The following is a 24,382-nucleotide window of genomic DNA, read 5'->3' on the forward strand; positions in this document are numbered from 1 at the left end:
CGTGTTTCATCTTCACCTCGGCATCCTGAGTGCGGGGTGCTCTGTGAGTGCTTGCAGAGTCGCATTCTTTGCTGCCGCCGCAGCCCGCGCTGTGACTGCCTGCCGGAACGAGGAGTCTCTGGCACTGCCCTTAGGAAGGCGTTCCTCCCGGTGGTTCCCTACGGCCCGTGGCTCTATTAGCGGTAAAAGGGATATCTGGACTCGGTGTTGTCACCTCTTGTCAGAGGATCGGAAAACGCTTTTCCCAGTGCGATCTCGCCCTCCGGCAGGCCAGGCGGAGGCAGAGCAAAGGGTGACGGCTCCGCTCCACAGATAAGTCCAGGCGTGTGGGAGCCCGCCTTCCCGAGCGCCGTTCGCACGGTAAGCCCCGCCTCCCCCCGCGAGGGCTCGGTCCGGCGGGCGCAGCTCGGCACCTCCGGGGCTGCCTCCTCTCCGCCCCTCGCACGCGGACGGCGGGCGGGGCCGCGCGCCGCCTCCCCTCACAGCGCGGGGCTCGCGGCCGAGGGCGGCTGGGGAATCCCGCGGCGGGGCCGGCTCTGGCGCTCCTTCCCGCCCGGGGCGGGGCCGGCGGTCCGGGGCGGCGATGGCGGAGGCGGAGCGGGCGCCGCTCCTGCCGCCGCCGGCGGAAAGTTCCCGGGCCGGGGCCGGGGCGGGAGCCGAGCCGCCCTCCGGCATGGAGCGGCGGGCCGAGCCCGGCCCGGAGGAGGCGGCGGTGACAGAGGAGGAGGACGAGGCGCGCCCCGCCTCGCCGCCCTTCTTCCTCCTCTACCCCGGCCATGGAGGCGCGGCCGCGCCGCACGGCGTGTGGAGACCCCCGGCGCCCCGCGGCGGGGCCGCGCTGCCCGTGCTGCTGCTGAGCTACCCGGGGCCCGACGGCGCCGCAGCCCGTGAGTAGCGGCGGGGCCGTGCGGGGAGGTGCCGCGGAGGGGCCTTTGTGAGAGTGGGGCGGGGTGCCGGGGCTCCCGCTGGAGCCGTGCCGTCGGCCTGCCCCGCGGTCGGCGGGCGTGAATTAGCGGTCCCCGGGCGGCAGCGGCACCTGCACCTGCGGGCACCTGCGAATGCGGCGTCCTTCGCCAAACTCGCCCGGCCCACGAGGCTGCTGTGGCCCCGCTGCTCCCTCGCAGCCGGGGAGTGACGCGGGCGGGTCGGAGCCGGGACGCGGGGTGCGTGCCCTGTGGGTAATGCCGGTCCTCGAGCTCAGCCCTGCCGGCGCTGCGGGAACCACAGGTTTCCGTACCTCTCCTCCTGAAAAGCGTTGTGCGGCCCTCTGAGACCTCGCAGCCCGTTTGTTTTGGGCTAGGTATCTTTGGCTGCGTTGTTCTTCTTTTGAAGCAAATGCACTTTATTTAGCTATTACTCAGCAAAGCTATGACCGCTGAGACCAGAAGTCAATTTCTGTAAGAGAGAGCAGCTGAGATGACTTTCCTTTGTTTTTAGTTAGAGGAAGGGCCCCGGCTGCCAGTTGCTGCCTGCCCACCCTGCTCGGCTGTCATTCAGGCCGCTAACTTCCTGTCAAAACCTTCCTTTTTACAAACTGGTGCTTCCTAATCGGGAAACCTTTCCTCGATGTAGTTGTGCGATGTGTGTCTGAGGAGGGACTGAGCTATCTGAGGCGAAGAGAATCTTTCATGCTCTTAAAAAATGTATTTAGTCTTCGTTACGGTGCTGTTATGCTGTTGAAAATGCTGAATTCTTCTGATTCTTTTGTGGAGGATCTGTGCAGCTGTGTGAACCTGAGGCACTGAGGTGAGCTTGTTTGCTCAAGACCTCAAGGAGTTAGTGTACAAACTCGTCACTGAGCAGTGCGTCGTCCCTTGTGTTGGTGTTGCAGCACTGGCTGTCTGTGTAAGCTTTATGAAAAGCCCTAGGAAAGATATATAGAAACTCCCTTGCAGTTTTCTGTCTCAGAGGTAATAGCTGCCTGCACCATATCAGATGTTGAAGACCACTCAATTACAGCTGTGTCTGAAGGGAACGGGAATCATGATTTATTTGCATGGTGTCACGGACTCTGCTTTGTTTCTTCGTTCTGTCTACAAACCAACTTTCTCATCTTGCCTGTTGTTGTGAGTTCTCATGTCTCTGGAAAAGCAGCTTTTGCTTGCTCACCACCGAGCAGCAGGAGCAGTGGGCTCTGCTGCAGACTTCTGCCTGTCCACTTGCTGCTTCAGGACTGACGGTAATGCAGTGGTAGAGCTTCGCTCTGGAGGAGAAAGGACTTAAGTGCTGACCTTGCTCTCAGCTACCTGTATGTGGCCTTGCAGATGGCGTCGCTTCCTGCATCTCTGCATGGTAGTTCCTCTGGGTGGCTCTGAGGTGTGGTGCAATTAGCAGTGCTCTGAGCTATAAAGATTGTCGTGCCTGCATTGCTGGGGAAGGCCATGGCTGGCCTGCGGACCCGGTGCCACAGGCTCTCCTCCGGTACTGGGAGAGCACATTGCCATAGCACGTGACTCTCAGTGTTGACTTCTCTCGCTCTTTGTTCTGCAACAGTACCCAAAGGGATCATTCACATCTGCTTCCCTTGATTCTTCAGTGCTCCAGTTATTTTTGGTGTTAAGATAAGCTGAGGAGTGTGAAGAAGGCTATTTTTGCATCTTGTGCCTGGATTAAAGATGTGACGTGCTCCGTGAAGACTAATCCCCCTCTGCTTAGCAGTAAACCAAAAGAAGAAATTTAAGTGAAAGGTGTTTCCTGCTAGATCATGAGTTCTTCTCCTTGGTGTCATTTCCATAAGTTGTAATAAAAATAGTTTATTTGTACTGACATTTGCTTGCTGAAGTGGGACAGTGACTAACACACTGGAGAGTCAATACTGCAGAATATTTTGATGGTTTGTTTGAAGTAGTGTTTTATTTTCTGTTGTGATGCAATTGTTTAACTATTGTCTTGAGAGAGGTATTTCTCCTGGGTAGGAGGCTACTGTAGAGCTGTTTAATTTCATATTTGGCAATCTAGAAGAGCATGTTTGCTATTTGTGAAGTAACTACAGTCTTTTTAGCTCTGTTACGGTTTTCCTGAAGAGTGGTGGCCTTATGGGATTCTGTGTGCAACTGTTGCTTCCAACTGTATATGCCAACCAAAGCATTGTTTGCACCCAGGGTGGCGGGGCGAGCTGTGCGGTGGTGGTGGCATGAGGCACAGACACTGATGTTCATGCAGAATTTGTGGTAACGAAGAATAAAATCATAAGAGTATGTCTCTTGTAACTGTTTTCTTTCTGTCTGAACTTTGTCTCATGCTTTCTACTTTCTTCTAATTGATCTTTCTCCCTCTCACCCGGGTGTTCGTAATTACGAGGTAAGAGAGTTGAGATGATTCCAAATGTCAGGTCAAGATGAGAGCTGCTACGGGAAGGAGGTTGCAGAAGCTTTTGATGCCTGCAGCACCTGTTTGCTTGATGCAGATGGTTCCAGTCAGAGACAGAACAAGAGGAAGACTTAAACGTGCTGAGCTGCACTGAATACTTACAATCCTTTTTAAATGCTGTAAAAGCAACTTGATTGTGCTGCCTTCCTTGCTCCCACTCAAAGTCTGCCAGAGGTATCTGATTCCTTAAATCTCTCTACTTCACAGTAGTAAGAGAACAAAGTTTGTCACTTGTTCAGGAAACTGAGAAGTTCCGATACCGGTGGTCATGGCTGGCATAGCCCCTGAAAGGGAGATGGGGCAGCTGGATGGTGTGTTGGTGCAGACTGAAGTCAAAGGGAAGGAGAGAGAAGTTGCATGAGAGCAGAAGTTGTGATCTTGGATCTGCCAGTAAGAGTTTTGCATATCAGGAAAGAAAACAGGAAGATCAGAATTGTTTCGCATGAAAGTGTGGGAGCTGCCTTACTGAACTGGAATGACAGGCTGTCTGTTCTTATGCATCAGTCACAAACAGGCCACCTGCTTCACAAAAACTTGCACAAACTAGCTTATGATTCATGCTTATCTTACGCTGTGGTGTAAAAACTTGTTTCATTATGATTTTTTTTATCCTGTCTGCATGAAATTATCTGCTCCTGTACTCTCTCAAGACTGAGCAGCTGTGCGGAGCTCTGTGATGCGTCTGAGCAGTTACCATCAGATAGTTTCCTTTTGACAGTGGTTCCAATTTGTATAGTGTTGATAGCTTTTTTTTATGGCTCAGTGGTCTCCTGCGATTTTAAATAACCAGAAGTCGTGCAGTCATCTGAAGCAATAATCTCATCTGCCAGCGTTGCCATTTTGCTGGATGGCTGTTGTGCAGCCCCCATGCAGCCGTCAGGGGAAGTTCTCTGCTGAGGAGTGGAGGTCGGGGTGGTGGCAGGCTGGATGTGCTGGCGCTGGAAGCTGAAGGACTCAAAGGTGCCCCCTGGAGTCCAAAAGGTACTTCGGGGATTTGTTTTTTAGTTGTTTAGATCGTTTTCATTTTAAAAGCTGACTAAATTGGAAATACTTTCCAGTACAATTGAGATTTGAAATGCTACTGGATGGTGGAACGGCTTGCTTTCAGACTGTGAAGTGCTAAAGTTCAAACATTTCTGCAAACTGCTGTGTTTTGTAATCAAGCCAAAGCCTCTATCCTGCTTTGCCAAAGTGTGGTTAATAGTAGACCTTTCTAGGACTGGTCAAAGCCATCTGACTTGTTTGAGATTCGGAAAGCGATCCTTCATTAACTGACCTCTTCTTCCTTTCTACCTGCACTTATTGGACCTGAACCCTCCTAGAGCTCTAGCACTTGGCATTGAGTTGTGAGGAATTCTTTTTCAAAAGCTTTATGAAAACTACAAATACGTGACGCTGTCGTTTTATAAGATTCTTTGTTGCTTTATAAGTTTGAGGCACAGGATGCAGGGTGGGGGGTGAGGTTTTGTGTCCTGTTTTTTTGGGAGGGGGTTGGGCAGCACTGTTTAGTTTTGGATTGTTTGGTTGGTTTTCTCTCTCTTTTTTTTTTTTTTCACCTTCTCTGAGTGTGGTCTTTATTTTCCAACAGTGCCATAGCTCTCATAAAGACATTGCCCATTTTTGTCACTGCTTGTCTTACCTTTCAAAACTAGTTTTCGGGATATGCTAAGTTCTCTGTTTCCGTTCTGTAGGAGTAAATTCAGTGATGCACTGAAACTTGGAGGTTTCTATCTCCTCTGGGCAGCTGGGGATGTCTTAGGTATTCAAATGCCCACATCAAAACTCTAGAAGAATAAGCAAATCAGCTTGAAAACTGAGTTCTGAATGTGTCTTCATTATTTAATAAAATCAGATACAACGAATCAGGTTTTACACATCTGCTGAGATGTTTTAATGTTGTGCCTTAGGGGAATAGAAGTTCTATTGAGGTGAGGTAGCTGTTTGATTTAGTCTAGCCATTGTTCCAAGTCTGATAGGTGATACATTCTGTCTATTTTGTGTAAGACATACTCATGAAATGAAATATTTCAAAAGCAATATTTTCATTTACTTTCACAGAATCATGAAGGTTGGAAAAGACCTCTAAGATCATCCAGTCCAACCCCAGCCCATCCCCACCGTGCCCACTGACCATGTCCCGCAGTGCTACATCTCCATGGTTCCTGAACACCCCCAGGGACAGTGACTGTGCCACCTCCCTGGGCAACCTGTGCCAATGCATCACTTTAGTTTTTCCTTAATTAAAAATCCTTGTGCGGTATTTAGAGCAGGAACGCTGCATAAGGGCGGTCTGAAAGCACACCTGGGCTGAAGGGGCAGAGTGGCTGCTTTTATTTCTTCATGATCAGAGAAAGCAAATGGCATACAAGGAAACCAATAGAATAATTCCTAAAGAAACTTCCACTGTGATCGTGCTGCATGGGTCATTTGTCAGTGCTGAATTCAGTGGAAGACCGTTGTTTCGAAGTGCGAGCTGCAGGGTTACACTCTGTGTTGTTTGTAGTTGTAATTAACAATTAGATACATCAGTTAACGGCTTACAAAATAGCTCATGGCACTTAATTGATTTTCAAGAGTTTACTCTGATGATTTGCTGTTTGTTTGGACTGTTTCAGGGAGCTAAGGGAGCAGCGTTCTGTAGCTGCGTATGACAACTTTCACTGGTTTTCGGAGTAGTGAAATGGGAGTGCTGAAACCGGAGCCTGTTGTTGAAAGGATGTACAAATGCAATATGAGCTAACATGTCAGCACGTGTCATCAAACCCATTCTTTCTTAGAGAGAAGGAACAATAGTAACCATTGTCATCTGTCACATAATTCTTCTTTGCAGCACTGTAATAACATGCTGCATGGCTCTTTGTTTTAGTCTGATGGGGAGAAAGGTTCTGAGTGAGGATGCTGTGCACCAAGCAGGAAGTTTTCACTGAAAGCAGCCACTTTCTTTTGCTTGGTGGAAATAACTGTGAATGCAGTGTTTTTTTTTTCCAGTTTTATGAATTTTTGGCATAGTGAGTGCTTTTATTTAAAAAAAAAAAAAAAGCTGTGTGAGCTGGCATTCTGATTTCTGTATCAAGTGGTCAATTTTTGTTTCATCTTTATAAGAAATAAGCGTGCATTGTTTCAAGTGTTTCTTTAGGAAAAAAAAATGTGCAGTCAGTAATTGAGGTCCCGTGAGTTAATCGTTCCTGTGTTGCCATCGATAAGCTTTTTTGCTGAGCAGTCAGCTTCCTCTGACTTCCCTGGGCGGTGGTGGGCACGAGCCTCCGTTTCAGCTGGATGTTGCCCACCTACTCTGCCACATGCCAGAGCCAAGCAAGAATAAAATCAGCCATAGCGCACGGGGGGCGGCAATCCTGCGTCACGTCCCTGGCTGAATAGTGACTGAGGATAAGGAGGGTCTCGGTGAGCTGGGGCTGGGCACTGCTGCCTCCCCTGCCCCGGAGGTGTGGGGCGTGTGGGCCAGGACATGTAGGAGGTTCAGCTGGCTGCAAGGGGCTGTCGTTTGGCTCTTGAGACACTGAAAGCCCATTTCTGTGCCTGCTGAGAGGGGATGTTCTTCCCTAGCCTCATCTGAGCAATACCTGTTTTCAGGTGATGCTTTTAAAGGCTGAGATTGTTGCATACCTCTGCGTGTTTGTGTTCTTCCTCATTGTTCTCTGGTGTGCGCGTGCCCTTCTAAAACAGCTTAATTCTGCGTTACTGAAATGCTTAGCTCTAGAGCTCTTTTTTTTCTCGTCATCTCCCCAAGTGGATAAATCCATCCTAAAATTCTTCTGTGCACGAGAAATCTTAGTTCAAAGGTTCCACGTGAGGGGGTTGCACAACAAAAATAAAAAGGAACTGCAACTTGCAAGCCTACTGTGAAAACAAAGGTACTTACTTTACTCGCACAGTGGCTTCCAGCACATGAAAGGAATACAGATGTCTCTTTGTATTCCTCATGCCGCTCTTCTTTGTGGTATGGGGGCGGCTGATGAGAAATATGCGCTCTGCTGCTCGCAAATTGCTCGGCGTAGCCCGATGAGAAGCTGCTGGGGATGATGAGACCTAATTGCCGTCCCTGCATCAGCAGAGCCTATGAAGCATCCTGGGAATTGCTCGCCCCACGCTCAGAGCATCTGGTCACATGAGCCTGAATTTTCAGCTCAGTTCATTAGTCAGCCATTTTGGTCAACACCCTGCTTACTGCGCACAACCAATCCTGTCAGCTCTCGCTGCCCTGGCTGAGCTGGCAAGAAAGGCACCAGCAGCTTCATTTCAGCAAACCTGGATATCTTTTTCTACATTCTTCCTTTGTTTTTGCTTGGGTAGTCATCAGAGGAAGCCCTTCTTTTTTTTCCTCTTGTGTTTTTTTTTCTTTTAATATATTTATTATCCTTTTTTCATCTTTGATGCAGAAGCCAGGTTTCCTGTGGTTGCTTAGGATCAATAGCGTTTAGCATATCTGAAGACAGCGACAGCTGACGGAGAGGAGGGAGGAACAGACGAGCTGAAGGAGCAGCGTTTTTACCTTGCTTTATATATGAAAAGGCCAAAGCAGTCTGTGCGATCCTGAGCATATCTGACCTTTAATAGCAAGGTATTTCTTGTTTTCTTCTTCCGAAAGCTTTTCTTCTTAGTTCTTTTTTTCCCCTGTTGTTGTTGTACCAGCTGAGTCATCATGTCTGCTCTGACGCCTCAAAGCGACATGCCAACCCCCACCACCGACAAGATCACTCAGGCTGCCATGGAGACCATCTATCTTTGCAAATTCCGAGTGTCGATGGATGGAGAATGGCTCTGCTTGCGCGAGCTGGACGACATCTCGCTGACCCCCGACCCAGAGCCTACCCATGAAGGTACGGTCCGGTTTGCTGCCTGGGGATTCCTGCAGCCGTCGCATTGTTACTGCTGCTGCAAGAGTTGGGAGGGGGTGTCTCCGGGATGAGATGCTCTTGTCCTGCCTGCGGTACCTGGACACCGTGTGACATACCAGAAAGCCAACTCCGTGCTTCAGAATGCTGTTGTCTTTTGTAATCCACCCTTTTAACAGAGACGGATTTGTGCTGCTTTTTTTTTTTTTTTTTTTTAATGTATCCGGAAAGATCAGGTTTGTGTCTCAGGAAGGAAAATACCGTGGTGTATATTCTGTAGAACGTCCTGGCAGCGTGCTCATTTCTGCTTGCATACGGTCAGTGGGTAGTTTTGGAAAGCCCCAAGTGATTACACACTTGTGCCTATTCTCAGGTGATAATGCCACCACAAGTCTTGCCCCTTCTGTTGAGCATGCTGCTGTTTATTATGGCTCAGGAGCCTGAAATGTGGAGGTATAAGACATACTGCTTTTTATTGAAAATGGGTTTTTAATCTGGGCTGACAGTGAAAACAGTTTAACACCAGGTCACATGAAGGGAGAACAAAAAGCTTTGTGAATTCTGACAAAAATGGAGAAGACGGCCACACATTGCATCTCCTCCTTGCCCTTGGTAGGGCAAAATTCCTGCAGAAATTGATCGTAAGGTAGCCTCGTGCTTCCAGGGTTATTTAGCACCAATACTGCTGGGTTCTGAATGCCACTTGGGGGATGCTGAGCATCTTTCAGTCCTGCAGTGGGGGAGCTCCATCTTTTTACTCCAGACTGTTTTCCATTAATTAGTAAAGTATGACTCTACCAAGTAGTCTTGCTTGGCCCATTTGTTGCAGTTTGTCAAATCAGTAACGTCTTACTCTGTTGTTGTCTTGTGAATACGACTGTTTAGGCTGTGGTGTGGATTTGGGCTTTAAACTTAACTGAGTGCTAGCAGCCCTTAGGTTTGGATTTGCTTGCCAAGTGGGGGACTAGAGAAGGATTTCAAAAGCAGAGGCTAACGTTCCCTCTGAAGCACACCCCAGCATTTCAGAGAGGTGCAGTATGCTCAGGAAAATGGAGTCTGAGTGGTAAGCAGAGGGTGAGCCCAGGGTGCAGCAATTCAGCTGACTTCCAGTTTCCATGTTCTTGTGTGTGGCATGGACTTAGGCAGTCTTGTGTGGTCTTAGACTTCGTTTTGTTTTGTTTTAACAGCGACTTCTAGTGTTGATAGATTGATCTTTGTTCTCTTTCTCTGTCTCCTCCCTCCATCTTTCTGATAGACACTTACTCCCCTTATGATTTGTCACATTGGCGTTAGTAAATGACCTGAGCAGTCTAGGGCACTCTTCTTGGTATATCCTGGAAAACCTCTCTGTCACACTGCGAGTCTGTTAGTTAGGTCCTTGTTCTCATATGTGTCTTTTTTTCTCTTTCTGTTTGTCTTCTCACTCTGGTCAAACTCATGGCAAGTTATACTTAAATGATTCCAGTGCACGGGCTAAAGCTTTTCTGGATTACCTTTCCCAAATACATTGAAAATGCATCTCTATAGCATATAAATTGCACTCTTTTAGGCAATGAAAGCACTAATACTGGACTAACACTTGCCCAAACTACAAAAATAATTGTTTGAAATGCTCTTATTATAGTCAGTCTCTTGCAGGTACCAGAAGGGGTTGGATGGAAAACAGCATTTGCTTATCTCACTGCAATGTTGATTCTTATGTCAGAAATGAGTAAAAAGAGAGCTGTATTATAGCTACCTTTATGGAGGTATTTTTACATTTATAACTTAAAGTTGCTTGTTAGAGGGAAGAAAGACTTGATCCAAATTATGTTATTAACAGAGATGATAAGCTCAGGAAGAAGTGTTCGTAACAGGAAAGCTGACACAGCTTTATCCCTTGCGTTGGAGCTGCTATTACTGCATCAGCACTGCTCCTGTGTCCTCTGTGTGCTGGGATGAGGGGACAGGAAGACAGCTTGCAGACACTGGGAGGGAAAACAAGGGAGCTGGGGCTTGTTTTGTAGCTTCCCTGTAATTCTGATGTAGAAAAGTAGCAACTGAAGGAAAAAAAGCCCAAGTTCTGCCAAAAGCATAGCAGGAAGTTGCATTTTTTTTCTTACAAATCAAGACATGAAATAAGAATGTAGTGCAGTTACACATCTGAAAGAAGGATGTGAAGCCCCCTGTTGCTGTCCTTCACCTCTTGCTGCTTCCCAAAAGCTTTTGCCTTTGGGCTCTCTCCCCTGATTTGCTGTGCCCTCTTGCTGTCCTGCCTTCCTCCTCCTTGCTGTCTGCACATCTGCTGGGCTGCTCTCATGTGACGTGCTGTGATGACTCAGTCGGTGAATGAGGTGGGAGACCAGGGGTCTCCAGCTTCTCCTTCTGGGTTCCCAGTTTTTTCAGCTGTACATCTTGCAGGCCTGACACCTTCCTGCTTTGCTTCATATGGTCGGCTGCGGTGTGACACTCCACTTGTGTATTTTTAAAGATGCTGCTTTGTTGTTGTGGTTCTACCACGGTCAGTGCAAAACAAGTAACCGATGAAACTGGATTGCTGCTGAACAAGAGGCTGCAGTAATTTGTTTATTTTTCTTTCAGGTGAGAGCAGATTGTAAATAGGGATTTGCTTTTTGCTGTTTTTTTCTTTTTTTTGTTCTTCTTGACGCTTTGAGCAGATTACTTAGCAAATACGGTTTAAACCTACAAGAGGAAGTTAAAGGAAGGGATTCTTGCTTACCCTGGTTTTATATTCCTCGTCAAAACCCCGTGTTTTAGTTCCGGAGAGAGAGACTTCAGATGATGTCTCAGCAGTGCCAGCTCACGGAAATGCGGTGCTGGGGGGAGCTGGAGGCGGGTGCTGCGCTCTCTGGTTTTGCTCCAAGGGCTCCCCAGGCAGAGGCAGCTGGTGCTTGCTGTTCTCAGGGCTGACCTTGTTGCTTTTAAACAACAGTTCTGAACTAGGAAATCAGAAGTTTACTGTGCTATGCAGGCATCACAAAGTGGTGAAATACGGCACAATTGGGTTAGATTGTGCGTAGATTGAGCACTGATCTGAACTTTTAGAGAAGGTGCAAAATGGTCTTGTACAGTTCTTACTGTGTGGTAAATTTGTGCTTTGAATAAGCATTCTTTACGAGGAGCTTCATGCTAGAGCAATGAAGTTTTAATCCTCATGAGATCAACTTCTATTTGAGAGCAGAAAGAATGCGTGTGGTAGCTGTGTGATCTGAAAGTACATGCAGCCATCAAACATTACAGTATCACTTAAAAAGAGCCATGAAACCAACATGTACTTCCATCTATTTTCCCATCTTTCTTGCACACTTCAAAATGGTTTAAAGAAGCAGCATGATCTTATTAGTTGTTTTTGTTTTGCAAATAAGTACCTTCTCAGCTCTGAAGTTTCCGTGCTGCAGTCTGTGAGAATCACCTTATTTTGGGCTGGGGAGCTGCAGAACTCTTTGGTTTGGTCCAAATTGTGTGACACGAGGGCTCGTACCAGGCTGGGCTGTGCAAGTGCAGGGACTGCGGTCCTGGTATAAAGCTGTAGGGAGCAAAATGCACCTAGGAGGAAACCCTGGCAACTGTTACTTCGTAGGTTTTCTCTAGTGGTGTGGGATAGAAGCAACCTGCTGGGAGAAGTGGAATTGCTTTGGGAATTGTATATTTCACATTACAAAACAAATCTGGCGTAAGCACCCTGCTGAAAGTAGCAGAGACCTTTTGCATGCTCACAGAAACTGCATGAGATTTCTTTCTTTTGTTAGAGAAGTGCTTCTCCTGACATCTGTATGGTGGCAGAAACCCCTAAGCAGGGCAAAAGTCTGAGGGGGCTTAAAAAAGTGCATGGATTGCCAGATACTCCTAGGTCATATAGCCTCCTTACAGACGTGAACTAGAGACTGGATTTAATAGATGCCTGAATTACAGTCTATTAACAACCACAAGTTTTTTGAGTAGTAGTTAGGCCATGTAATCCAGACAGCACATACTGAAAAGCGATGTGATAAAGATTGCCATCCTCCTTGAGAGGAGGAAGGACGTGTCCTCATTGCTGTATTTGTGCCGAATCCCATCGTGAGCCAGGAGGAAAGCTGTGAAGGAAGGGGAGGACAGAGAAAATTGGACTCCGAACCAAACGAGGATTAAGTTTTAAAGCTCCTCATGGCAATCAGTACTATATGCCAGTCCTCAAATGAATTGAAAAAGGAGTGCCCTGTAAGGATGTAAAGATGAGACTGACATCAGCTCTAGTTTTGTTTTGAGTTAAAGTTCAAACTTTTTGTGATTCTTTTCAATGTTATAAATGGCAAATAGCAATCAAAAATTGTTTGCTCTTCTAAGCTTGCTCAGAGTAAATGAAGTCCAGTGAGCTTAGGAAATACGGAGAAAGCTTATTTCCCTAAGAAATAACAAATTGAAAGCTGCAGAGACAACACTTTGGGTGCCAACCAAGATGGAAAATGAAAGATGGGAGAAAAAAAGTGGGTTTTCTTTTTTAGTGTGCATGTGCCAGAATAAAATAGACTATTTCCCATAGCAGTTATTCATGCGTTTCTGCTTGGGAAAAGACTGGCTGTGTAGAAACAGTCCTTGATCTCAGTTATCTGCACGCAGTTGCAACAGACATACCCAGTTTGCTGCACATCTGTGGCTTTGTTCCTTGTGTTAGCGCAGTGCAAGCCTTGACATAAGTTAAAATGTTCCTGACGTGGGACTAACGGTCAAGTTTTAGGCTATGATTCTGATGCTTCTAAACGAAGAGCAGCATGTTGTAAGGTCAGTGATGGCAGGAGCCTTTAAAAGAATCTCATAACAGTGCGAGTTTTTTCACTAAAACTATTGAACTCGGCTGTTGCAGTTGGTGCTGAAAGCACAAGCTGTTGGTGCTGTACGGCGAGGTAAAGAAAGCAGTTCATAGAATCATTAAGGTTGGAAAAGACCACTAAGATCATACAGTCCAACCGTCAGCCCGTGCCCACTAACCAAGTCCCTCAGCTCTGGATGGTTGGATGCTGGGTAAGATGCAGTGACTGAGAGAACAGTGGCAGTAGGAGCAGTGTGACAGTGCAGGGATTGAGTCGATGAATGATGTGTGGTTGGAGGAAATAGATAAAAGCTACTGTTATCTGCAGAGAGCAGGCTGCACCAGGGTCGGCAGCATCAGCAAAGGGCAAACAGAGGCTCCCAGAGCCACATCGGTACCCGTGCTCGCTGTGTCCTCTCTTCTGATCTCCTGTCCTGCAAGGAGAGCTGGGACTTGTATAATTCTGTGATTTGCAGGCGTGCACATGGCACTGCAGCAGGACAGGGTGAATGTGTTTGGTAGGCGGTTTTGGTAGCCATTTTTCAGCCTTCCAGTTTCGATATAGCTTGCCCAGGCAGAAACTGCGGGCTGAAGTGAATTGACTTCTTGTTTCTAGTGTACACAGCCTCTCTGTCTCAATTTTTATGTAGTAGGTTTTAAAAACTTTTTTATTATTATTTTATTCTGATCTGTGGACTGAGGCCACTTCCTGAGGTTTTGCATTACACGTTATTTCAACACGATGCTGAACCCCTCTTTGGGTTGTCCCCCCCCCTTTTTTTTTTTGGCACTTATGAGCTACCTGATCCGCAAATCTAATGAAAAGAATTACTCATAACATCTCTCTATACATCGCTGTCTTGACCAGTTTAATTATTCCTTATTAAATGTATTATTTCTCATTCCTAAGGCAATAAATAAGGAGATCATGCAATGTAAATAAACATAATAATATGACTATAACTTTCCTTTTAGTGGTGGAACTATTAGTTGTCCATGCAAAGAAAGAGAATGTTAGCCTTAAAGAAGGAGGAAAAAAAGACATGAATACAATTTGTCCTATTTCTGAGAAAACTCTTCCTACTTTCCCTTGTGGGATGCTTTGACCCAGAAAAGACAAGCTAGTGTTTAAAGCAGCAGTCTAAATGTTAAAATCAGAGAAATAATCCTATAATTAACCTTCTAATGAGCACACGTGTCAGCATTTCTTCCACTAGCATCCCTCTGTAGAACATGGATGGTGCTTCTTCCCTTTAGGGCACAATAAGGCATAACTGACAGAGAAACTATCTGTAACTTCTGATTATACTTAGGGTTGCTGTAGAATTCCACTTGCTGCTTTGAGTCAATCTGAGAAATGCTGTGGTTTGTTGGTAAGGAACGGAGGAGTGTTCTTTCCTTCCAGAGAAGACAGACAGACCTTGGAGTGCTTTGGATATTGGCACTTAGATGAAAGAAGTGTGATTGTATATTGAGAGGGAGAAGAGGATCAAGAGAGCTCCCCTTGTTGCTTGGTGCTTTTCTTTGCAATTTGGTTAGATTCAGTTCATTGCTGTCTCGATTCCTAAGAATGTTGTTTGGCCATAACCGACTCATCAGGTCTTCTGTAGGTCTTATTTCAAATACGTCAGCTGTTCTCACTACTTTGCTCAGAACTTTTGTCAGTTGTGGCAGATCACCAGGCAGGAGCGGAGGGGAGTTGATAGAAGTGCACTGAGACAGCCTGAATGCAATATGGCTGTCTTTCCTGGTCTTGGCCTTTAGCTGATGGCTTCCCTATATATCACAACAGCCGTTGTGGGCAACATTAAAAATAACCCCTTCTTTGTTGGTAAGCGGAATGTAGGGACCCCAAGCTAGCTGCATTTCTGTTTGTACGTCTTCACCACAGTTAATGCTTTGTGTCAGCGTCAGTACAAAAACTAGCAGATTCAGGTCAGGTTTCTCATAGCAGCCAAAATACTTTCTGTATCAGGCTCTGTTTTCACTTCTCAAAATTGGTGTCTTTTTTTCTTGTTAACTTTTCTGACCTGTAAGCTTCTCGTTACAGATTAATTAATGACTCTGTACATCTGTACTCAGCTCTGGTGAGGCTGCACCTAGAGTACCGTGTTCAGTTTGGAGCCCCTCACTACAAGAAAGACATCGGGGCCCTGGGGTGTGTCCAGAGAAGGGCAGTGAGGCTATTGGGTCTGGGGCACAAGTTTTATGGAGAGCGGCCGAGGGAGCTGGGGTTGTTCAGTCTGGAGAAGAGGAGGCTCAGGGGAGACCTAATTGCTGTCTGCAGCTGCCTGAAGGGAGGTTGTGGTGAGGTGGGGGTTGGCCTTTTCTCGTGGGTGACAGCGATAGGATGAGAGGTGATGGCCTTACATTGAGCCAGGAGAGGTTCAAGTTGGTTATTAGGAAAAGTTTCTCTGGAGGAGTGGTGATGTACTGGCACAGGGTTGTGGTGGAGTCCCTGTCCCTGCAGGTGTTCAAGAAACACGTAGATGTGACACTGAGGGATGTGGGCAGTGGGCATGGTGAGGATGGGCTGGGGGTTGGATTGGATGATCTTAGTGGTCTTTTCCAGCCTTCATGATTCTGTGACTTCATACGTGAACAGAACAGGTGGGCTGGGATAGACCGGGAGGCAGTGTGTGTTGGGGAATTTTCAGTTCTTCTGTTAGGCTTACTGCAAATCCTGGGAGTTTGCTTGTAGGTGATATCCCAGGATAGTCTTAAGATGCTGTGTTAAAGCTGGCAGTGCTCGTTGCACATTATTTCTTAATGAGCACGTTCTGTACAGGCAGTTTGAAGGAAATGGGTAAGTTTTTATGCAGCTCAGGTCTATGGGTAGTGGTCTATAGTCTATGTGTAGCTGAGTGTTTATTAAAGGGCACACATTCAGTGCTTGTTTAGATGTATTTAAAATACTACAGAGATGCTCCTGCTGTGTATTTGGGAACCCGAGCAGCGTCCTCCTTATGAGACACCTGTTCAAAAGCTCTGTAAAATGAATCTAGTGCTTTTTTTAATCCCCGTTCTACCCGCGGCATGAGAAGCCACAGCCTTGACTTCCCCTTCACATAGTCAGCTTTTGCATGTAGCATGTTTCTGTGACGCTGCTTAGTAGTGTGGCAACTTGTTGCTGAGTGGTGTTACCTTTGGAATTAAACTTGTTCATGATGGTGCTGGGGGCTGCTAAAAGGTGTGAGAGCACTGTATTGCGGTGCACAGCTGGCTGGGCTTCAGAGAGGTATGGTGTTAGTTGGCTTCTACTCCCAACCCTGTGCTGGACTCATAATTTCAATCTAATAATAATCAAGAACTCTTTCTGTTTAATAGCAATATAAAATTAGGGTTTCCTTGCCCTAGTGTGAAGCTGGATGTATCAGCCCCAACCACAGCCCTTGCTGCTGTTGGACTGGCACTTGTGTTCCAACTGGTTGAGATCTCTGTTTTGCTGACATTGCAGCAGTTAAGAAAATAACTTTAAAATACATTATTCTTAAAACAATGGATGGGATTTTCGTATTAATGCATCAATCATGAAGGTGCTTCAGTTTCTTTAATGCATATACATTTGCTGCAGTGTGATACTCAATTCCCCCGTACTGTTCTTCCTGTGAATCTGTTTGGAGTGTGGCAATCATAGAATGGTTTGAGTTGTAAAGGACTCTGAAAGTTCACCTGGTCCATCTCCCCTGCAGTGAACAGGGGCACCTGCAGCTACGTCAGGTTTCTCAGATCTGTATGTTCGTTTGCAAGCTTTACAGGAATCGCTTGCTGAAAGTTTGTTTTGTTGTTTTCTTAAATAGAAGTAAAAGCTGTAGTCTTTTAGTGTGAAGGAGGCAATTGTTCAGCTGTAGCCTGCAGTCATGTGAGGTTTCTTGCCCCTTTCTGTGAAACTTTCAGCTCAGATGTGATGTGTGTGGGTGGGGCGGATTGGACTGCTTGGAATTTGCTGACCTAATTTAGTTTGTGTATTTCTTATGTTGTTGATGAAAAATAATTCTCAGTGATGAGGAATAAAAACCTGTTACGTTTGCGAACATCACTATCTGTCAAGTGGGTGGAGGTCTTGTGTGGCTGCTGGATGCGGAGCTGAGCAAAGACAGAGGCGTGGAAGAGCAGAGGTGTTACATGCTTGGCTTAGACGTGGCCGATGTGGTGCAGCTAGAGAGGGGTTTGAAGCTGCAAAATCAGCAGTGAGAAGGATGTGAAAGATCTACTGATACCTGGCAATTTGCTCTTTTCATTGTCAAGTTAATTGTTATATGTGCATAGATACTTATGTTGAGAGATTTTCTTCACTGGTTATGCTTGAGATTAAGGAAGAAAGCCCTCAGTGTTTGATAAGAGACCATTCACCAATGATGCTTGGCCTTGATCTCAGTATTCAGGTAGGGATTATGGGATGATTGGAATCTGCTTTTGATCTATACATCTGGTGGAAAGTGCTATTAAGTAAATGGTTGCATGTGCAGCTAGATTTTGACCTGATTTAATTTTAGAAATATTAGAAGTATGGCTAGAAAATATTAGCTTTATGAACTCGTTTATATATCTGTGTTATGCAGGGCTTATGCAGATAAGAAATTCTTGAATCACGCAAGTAGTGGCAAGGGGCTAAAAGTAACCCGTGGGCCGTGTAATCCAGTCTGTGGCGTTCCAGAGAAGGAGTTCAGAGAAGTGCAAGAGAAATGTCCATCCACCACTGCACCAAGCTACAGAAAGCTTCCTGAGACTGAGGGAGGCTTTAGCACCTGTAGTAAGAGACCAAAAGCCGTAAGTGAAGCCAGTGGCAGGGGGAGTGTCACCAGTGGTTTGCTATTGCAATAGCAGGGAGTTTCTCAAGCAGAACTCCCAGCTATGTGTAGGAAGGAGGGGTCAGGAGATGTGATTGCACTCATCCTCCCCCTCTTCACCCCTAACAAGAAAAGGAGAAATCCCTGCTGAAGCAAAAGCAGTTGATCAATGTAACACGGGTAAATGAATAAGACACAATAAAGGGTTGTTTTCCACTGTTCTCGTTGTTGCAGTAATGCTTAGCCATAGGCACAGAAGGGAGTTTCTGGACTATGAAGAAAACTGGTGCAAAACTCATTTCTAAAAATCATCTCTTCGAATAAAACAGTTTCTGAGGATAAGGTGATGGTTGGTGGATAGTACTGCAGCACAGGAAGCTTTTGGAGATCAACTGAATTATTACTCGTGGTGGTATTTAGGTGTTTTTCTTTAACTGTAGTGACTGTGAATGTGCAGCTTGTTTGCCTGCACCGAGTCCCGTGGCAGAAGGAGGCTTGGCGATAGGTTTTCTGTGGGAGGGAGGAGGTCCTAGCAGGATGTGTACTTTGCTCAGGACTTTGGCACAGTTGGCGTGTGAAGGGGAACAGAGCCTTTCTTGTGGTTTGGACATTCACCGGTTTGCAAATTAGCGCTGGGGAGAGCAGGCATGTAAGTAGGGAGCTGAAAATCAGGCAGGGTTCGGACGTCCGGGGCTTTGTCTGGCTTTGTTTGTGGGTTCAGAACTAGGGAATTAGTGGGTGTGCTGGAACAAGTTCTCCCTGTCCTGCCTGATCCTCTCCCGGGACACCTACCTCCTCCCCGTGCCTGCCAGCCACCCGCAGGCTCCCAGCAAGGAGGAAGGAGTGTTTTCTGATCAAGACTGTAGTGAATCAAAGGTGGAATGATGACGTGAAACCAGCGACCCGAGTCTGGGCTAAGCTGGATCACCTCGACACCATTTTTCATTTGGACCAACGGTTGTAACAGAGTTAAGAGTTCCACTGAAGCCTATTTAAAAAGTTCTCTGCGTCTCATTTTCCTGAAACGTGCAAAGCTTGCCATGCTTGCTTTTCCTGTATAGTTGTATTTCTCTCTTATCTTCGGGGTTCTTTTAGGGGCTGGGTAGGAAGAAACTGAAGCAAATGCTGATGTTGTGTGAATACCAAAAATTGAGTGCTTTGATCTTCTAAAAAAATATTTCTTGCTCTTCTTTTTAGGATGTGTTTTATTACAATATTGATTGTCTTAATGCAAAAAAGCAACGGAGTTTATCAAGTTCTGTTGAAGCCTGCCTTAATTTGTCTCTCGAGCTGAAAAAAAGCTTCTCTGTATTGCTTTGTGCAGACTAACAAACCCTTTTGACTTGCGAATTTCTTGCTAATATGAACTGAGTTTTGTATTATGTGAATCTCCCTTTCAGTTATCCTTCCCTTGTACCTTGATTTTGAATCTTTCCTTTAGATCATGGCTTGCATGACATTTTCTTTCTTTTCCTTTCTTTTTGCTGTTTGCAAAGACTCTTGGGAGGATTTGACAGATGTGGTGGAGCAATTGCGTGATGATACTGAAGGTGCGTGCCACACCAACATCTTTCAGCTATTATTTCCACTTACCATTGGCTTTTGATTTATGATTTTGAACCTGGGTGCAAAACGCAGCTTTCCTTTCCCGTGCTCATAGCTGTGGCTTTCTGAATGTGCTTGTCTGGTTGCACCAGGTTCACAGGCAGAACGTGCTATGTATGCTAGTTGTTGGGTTTCTGTTGTTAGTGTGCTAAAGAAAATGTCTTTGATCACTCGCATTTATGTGTTACTCTCAATTGTATTAATTTCCATTTAAAGTGGGTGTTGTGAAAGCTTTTCCGCTAAATTTTACCAGTCCCTTCATGGGTTCTTTGTGATGAGTTTTGGTTTCTAAATTCATACTGATCTCTTTTTGAAAATATGGATGTACTCTGACAATGTTGCTTATTAAAAAAAGCAAACAGACAACACAACCAACCAAGCAAAAACTGGCTACCAATTTTGGACCTTCAAGTGAAGGTAGAGAAAGTGAACAGAGAGGCTAGTTTTCTCATATGAAGTGGTTTCTGGGACTGTTATTTCCTTGATCCTGGTATGAATGCAATTTATGAGGTACAGCAATGTTTAGAAGCTAAATTTTAACTAAGATTTCAGAAATCACCCCAAAGTTTCTGAAATACTTCAGAAATATCAAAGTGAGACCTTGCAGAAATGACTAAACATGGCTGTGCATGGTTGGGCTGGAAGTGTTTGCAGCAAAAGGTTAATATGCTTTTTGGAGACAAGAAAGCTTTCCTCTTGTAGCTGAGGTATTTCAGTAATTCATCATTAGGAAGAATATAGATTTCAGTGCAGAAGAGCTAATGGGGGCATATATCTATAAAGGCCAAATTCCTTAAAATCAGCCATCTCAAATTAGAAGCTAAGACTGGGGCTGCTGACATCCATGAGGCGTAAGAGCATGTCCTGTTATTTCCATACTGATAACCCCAAAGGAATAACATCAGCAGATGCATTTCAGCTCTTTTTGCCAATTTGTGAATTGAACCAGCACAGCGGCTGTTTTACTACCAGTGTTTTGTTCAACTTTGGTCTAATGATCACTGTTCGAATCTTAAAAACAAAAGAAACAAAAAAAAAACCAACCAAACAACTGAACACCTGCATTTTTTTCTTTATAGTATAATGTATACATCTTATAAATTGTGTAACACTTGGTAAAGCCAAACAGTACAGTTAAATAGAGCACATTTGTATAAGACTTGGGGTTCTAAATAGAGCCTTTGGGTTCTGTAAGGTTCTGATAGAACCTTCTGTGGATGCTGCCTTTCTGAACTGTTGTGCTCGGTTATGTGCTTGCCTGGTGTGCTGGTGAACTTGGCTGGCTGTTCTCAGCCATGGGAGATGTGCCCTCTCCTGACGCAACAGTTCATTCTGCCCAGCACCTCAAGCTTTCTTCCTCTCATGTTTAAGGAAGAAAAAGGTTTGAGATTTTCTTTTCCTTGTGATACGCTGTACAGGTTTTCTGCACTTGTGGAATGAGATGGTGGTGAAATGTATTTCAAAGATACATTGAAACGTCTGTCTTTTGTGTGTCTTCCCTTGTACATGCTTGCCATGACCATCGCCTCGTTCTGCTTTTCTGGAAGTGTTAGACGCCCACTGTGTGCCCTCCCTGGTAATGGAGCGTGCTTTCCTCCCCAAAGCAAACACAAAGAGTCATAGAACCATTAAGGTTGGAAAAGACCACTAAGATCATCTAGTCCAACCATCACATGAGAGCCTAGCAGAGAATGGTTTCAATCCATCAGCGTCTGAATTATGAAGAGCACAATAGCAAGAACAATCGAAGCAACCACATAAACTCAATAAGTGCTCCTTCTCTCAGGAAATGAGATGTCATTTTTGTATTTTGGTGTTAGTACAACTGGTTTCCAGTTTATCCTGTTCTTCAGAGTAGACAGGTTGAATTCTGAATACAGAAGGAAAAAACGAGGAGAATATAACATTTTTGTCAAGAAATATACATGCCTCTGCTTTTCTGTTGTGAACGTTCATTCATTTTTAACTGCTGCTTGCTTATGAGGGGGTTTGTTTATGAGAAACAGAAGGTGTATCACCTCTTCCTCACAGTGGTTGTCTGATGTGCATTGCTTTGAAGGCAGGTGAGGACTTGGAATAAAAGTGAGTGCCGGGTACATTTCAGCTGACATAAGAGAAGCTTCAAAAGTACGCGTGGTTGTTAAACTCCGGTTTGCATTTGCAGCGCTGTAGTAGCCTCAGTTTGCTTTAGGTTGTTTGTCCCTTATGAATGAAGGACTGTGGATCGGGTAAAAGAGCAAATAGCTCAGGTTGCAGGTGCTCCTCTCTCCCCCCGCTCGCTACTGTGTGACACTTAGCTGGGCATGGCGGCTGTTAAGACCAGTGTGGGAGAGAGGAGCACCTACCACATCTTGGTTTCCTCAGCCAAAAGCCAGTCTGCTAGCACAGACTCCTGTTGGCTGCTCAAATTTGGGTACTGGTGTGCAAGAATTTTAGGGAGGCCAGGATCTGAGGCTGCCAGGAGGAGATCTAAAGGAATTATTCCAAGAAAAATGCATGCTGTGCCACTGCTTCTTGACTCCCTGTCAATAACATGCAGAGAAACAGCTTCAGCTTTTTCCAGGGAATTTTCTCACCATCTGCGTTGTGAAGTGTGGCAGAACAGAGGCTGGGAACAAGACAGTTCAAGTCCTTAATTTATCTAGGGATTTGCTTTACGTGTTTATTTGAAATTATACACATGTTCATGATTTCGGAGTCTGAGCAACTAGAACTAATGTATTTCCTAATGCGAATTTGCTGAACGGAAATTCAGTGCGCTGTGGGTAGCTGGCTGGTTTGCACAGAAAGCTGGTGCTTCATCACTGCCATGTGTCTCGGTTAATCTGAGTACGGTGTGCGCTGTTTGCAAGGTATCATTTCTCTACCACGCAAAGTAGTAGCTTTTCTAAATTTCAGATTGCTTCAAATTTGGATTCTTGATTTTAAAATGGATTTGCTATATGGAGAGTCTTGATGAATACTGTTCAGTAGGCATTACTTTGAGCAGATTCCAGTTTTTTTTTCCTGACTTTTTATATTCCTAGGTGCACGAAAAGGGGAGATGTTGCACTGAGTGACGTGCTTTAGCGGTATGGTGATGCGTTGGCAGTTGGACTAAATCAGGCATCTCCAACCCGCGGGGCACGTGAGCCTGGCCCTGCTGGCAATGCGGTAGCCCCTTGCCCCGCACCATCATGGCGGTGGCTCTTTACCACAAGCGGCCTTGGGCGCACGCCCATCGCTCAGCAGCACCCAAACTGTCAGTGCGCTATTAACGCTGTGTCAACCAAAACCAGGGCGCAGGGAGGGCAGTGCTGGGCAGTGCTGACTCAAGTGATGGCACGTAACTATGCATTTTGGTACGCTGGCTAAGTGTGGGGCTCTGAACAGCAAAGTACATGCGGCTATGCTTTCTGGTTTGAGAATAGGTTTCAAGATTGCCAAAAAGTCACCAATTTATGTTTGTGATGCCATTTTCAGTTTATATTAATACATTACCTGCAGCTTTTCAAATGGAATTGCATAGAGTTGCAGTCGGATATTCAACTCAAAAATCTGATCGTGTCTCTCTACCAGACTTTGATAATCCCTGTCTTAGCAGAGAGAAAGATCCCTCGCTTTACAACCACGCCTTATTCGTGTTATCGGTTTTTGTCAGTACGCACATTTGTGAACAATTGTCAAGGATGTAGGACGTAAAGAGTAAAATTTCATTAAACATCTCTGGTGAACACCTTGATAGCTCACTGAGAACTGCAGCCACTGCCATCGAACCACCCTGGTGTGTTAGTTTCACAAAAAAAAGGGCAAATATCCCACTACTTTTATGCTTTTGTTCTTCTCTTTTTAAAGTATTTTCCTTAAAGCATTAAAAATTAAAATGTTTTTTTACTTATATATTAACAATACTGTGTATTTTACAAGGGCTTTTCTGAAGGTAGTGCGTCCTATTTTATTATGTGAGCCCATGATGTCAGAGGTGAGTGTTGGTGGTACGGCGGTAGAGGTTGAACCTTCCCACCAATATTCCATTGCATGTTGTTGCTGTGTGACGGAGGGCAGCAGAGGGGCAGTCTGACAGAACAGTGTCTGACATGGAAGTGCGTATGGAGCAAAGGGGTGGAATTCCTGGAAACAGTGGCACCCACTGACATTCACTGATGCTTGCTGAACGTTGAGGGTGCGTTTCAGCAGTGGCAACAGTGACAGTGGGTCACCTCTACTGGTTCTGATTTGTACGAGTGCAGCATGCAGGCTCTTGCTCATCACTGGCAAAAGTGCACAGCCAGTGGTGGTGACTGTGCAGAAAAGTAGTGTTTTGTAGCTGTGAATTTGCCCTATCCAGTTGTGTTATCGTGCTCTTTGTAGCTGTTGTTGCTTCCAGTGAAATAAATAGGAGGCATTACTTTTGGAGCAACCTGTGTGGCCCAAGACAATTCCTCTTCACTCCATGCAGCCCAGGCAAGCCAGAGGGTTGGGCACCTATGGACTAGATGATCTTAGTGGTCTTTCCAACCTTTATGATTCTATGATTTTACAGAGTTCCTGAGATTATTGGATGCTTTTGTAAGGTTGTTCATGGACGATTCTCAGGAACATTTGCTTTTCATGCTGTTTGCATGTGGGTGATTGTGGCACAGTTTTACATCTTCAGAAACCTGTGAATTTGGCATTTTAGGGAAACAGCTCTATCAGCTCATTATTTAACACTTGTCATTTTAATGGAATGCAAGCCCAGTGGTACCGTGACCACTGCATATGGTCATGTTCAAGGTTGCTGGTTAGCAAAAATGTCCGTCATCTGGAAGCTGACAACTTTTTAAATACCGATTTTTAAATACCAATATTGTCTTGAATTTAAGATGACTTGAATTGAAATCCAGAACACATTGAAAGAAAAAGTGTAAGGGCCAAGGTTTTACTCTTAATGTTTACAGTGTGGCATCTGTGGTAAAACACATTTCAAGGCAGAAAGTTGGAGGAGATGCTGTGAC

General features: G+C 45.5%; 1 protein-coding gene across 9 annotated transcripts in view; it reads left to right on the top strand.

Annotated features, from left to right (window-relative positions):
- RUFY3 (RUN and FYVE domain containing 3) overlaps positions 569-24,382 on the top strand; it is a 52,802-nt gene continuing 28,988 nt past the window's right edge. For 5 of the 9 annotated variants that reach the window (XR_002437709.1, XR_002437710.1, XM_021393497.1 and 2 more), the window contains exon 1: positions 569-887. Coding sequence is in view for 5 of the 9 variants with exons in the window: in XM_021393497.1 (XP_021249172.1) it covers positions 584-887 (304 nt within the window). In the remaining 4 variants the exon portion in view is untranslated. Of the gene's footprint in view, positions 888-8,019; positions 8,208-18,299; positions 18,451-19,309; positions 19,352-24,382 lie in introns of those variants that run through there. The other 4 variants (XM_021393499.1, XM_021393505.1, XM_021393502.1 and 1 more) reach the window with 3 other exon arrangements.

Source organism: Numida meleagris, chromosome 4 (assembly GCF_002078875.1).
Source record: "Numida meleagris isolate 19003 breed g44 Domestic line chromosome 4, NumMel1.0, whole genome shotgun sequence".
Lineage (NCBI taxonomy): Eukaryota > Metazoa > Chordata > Aves > Galliformes > Numididae > Numida > Numida meleagris.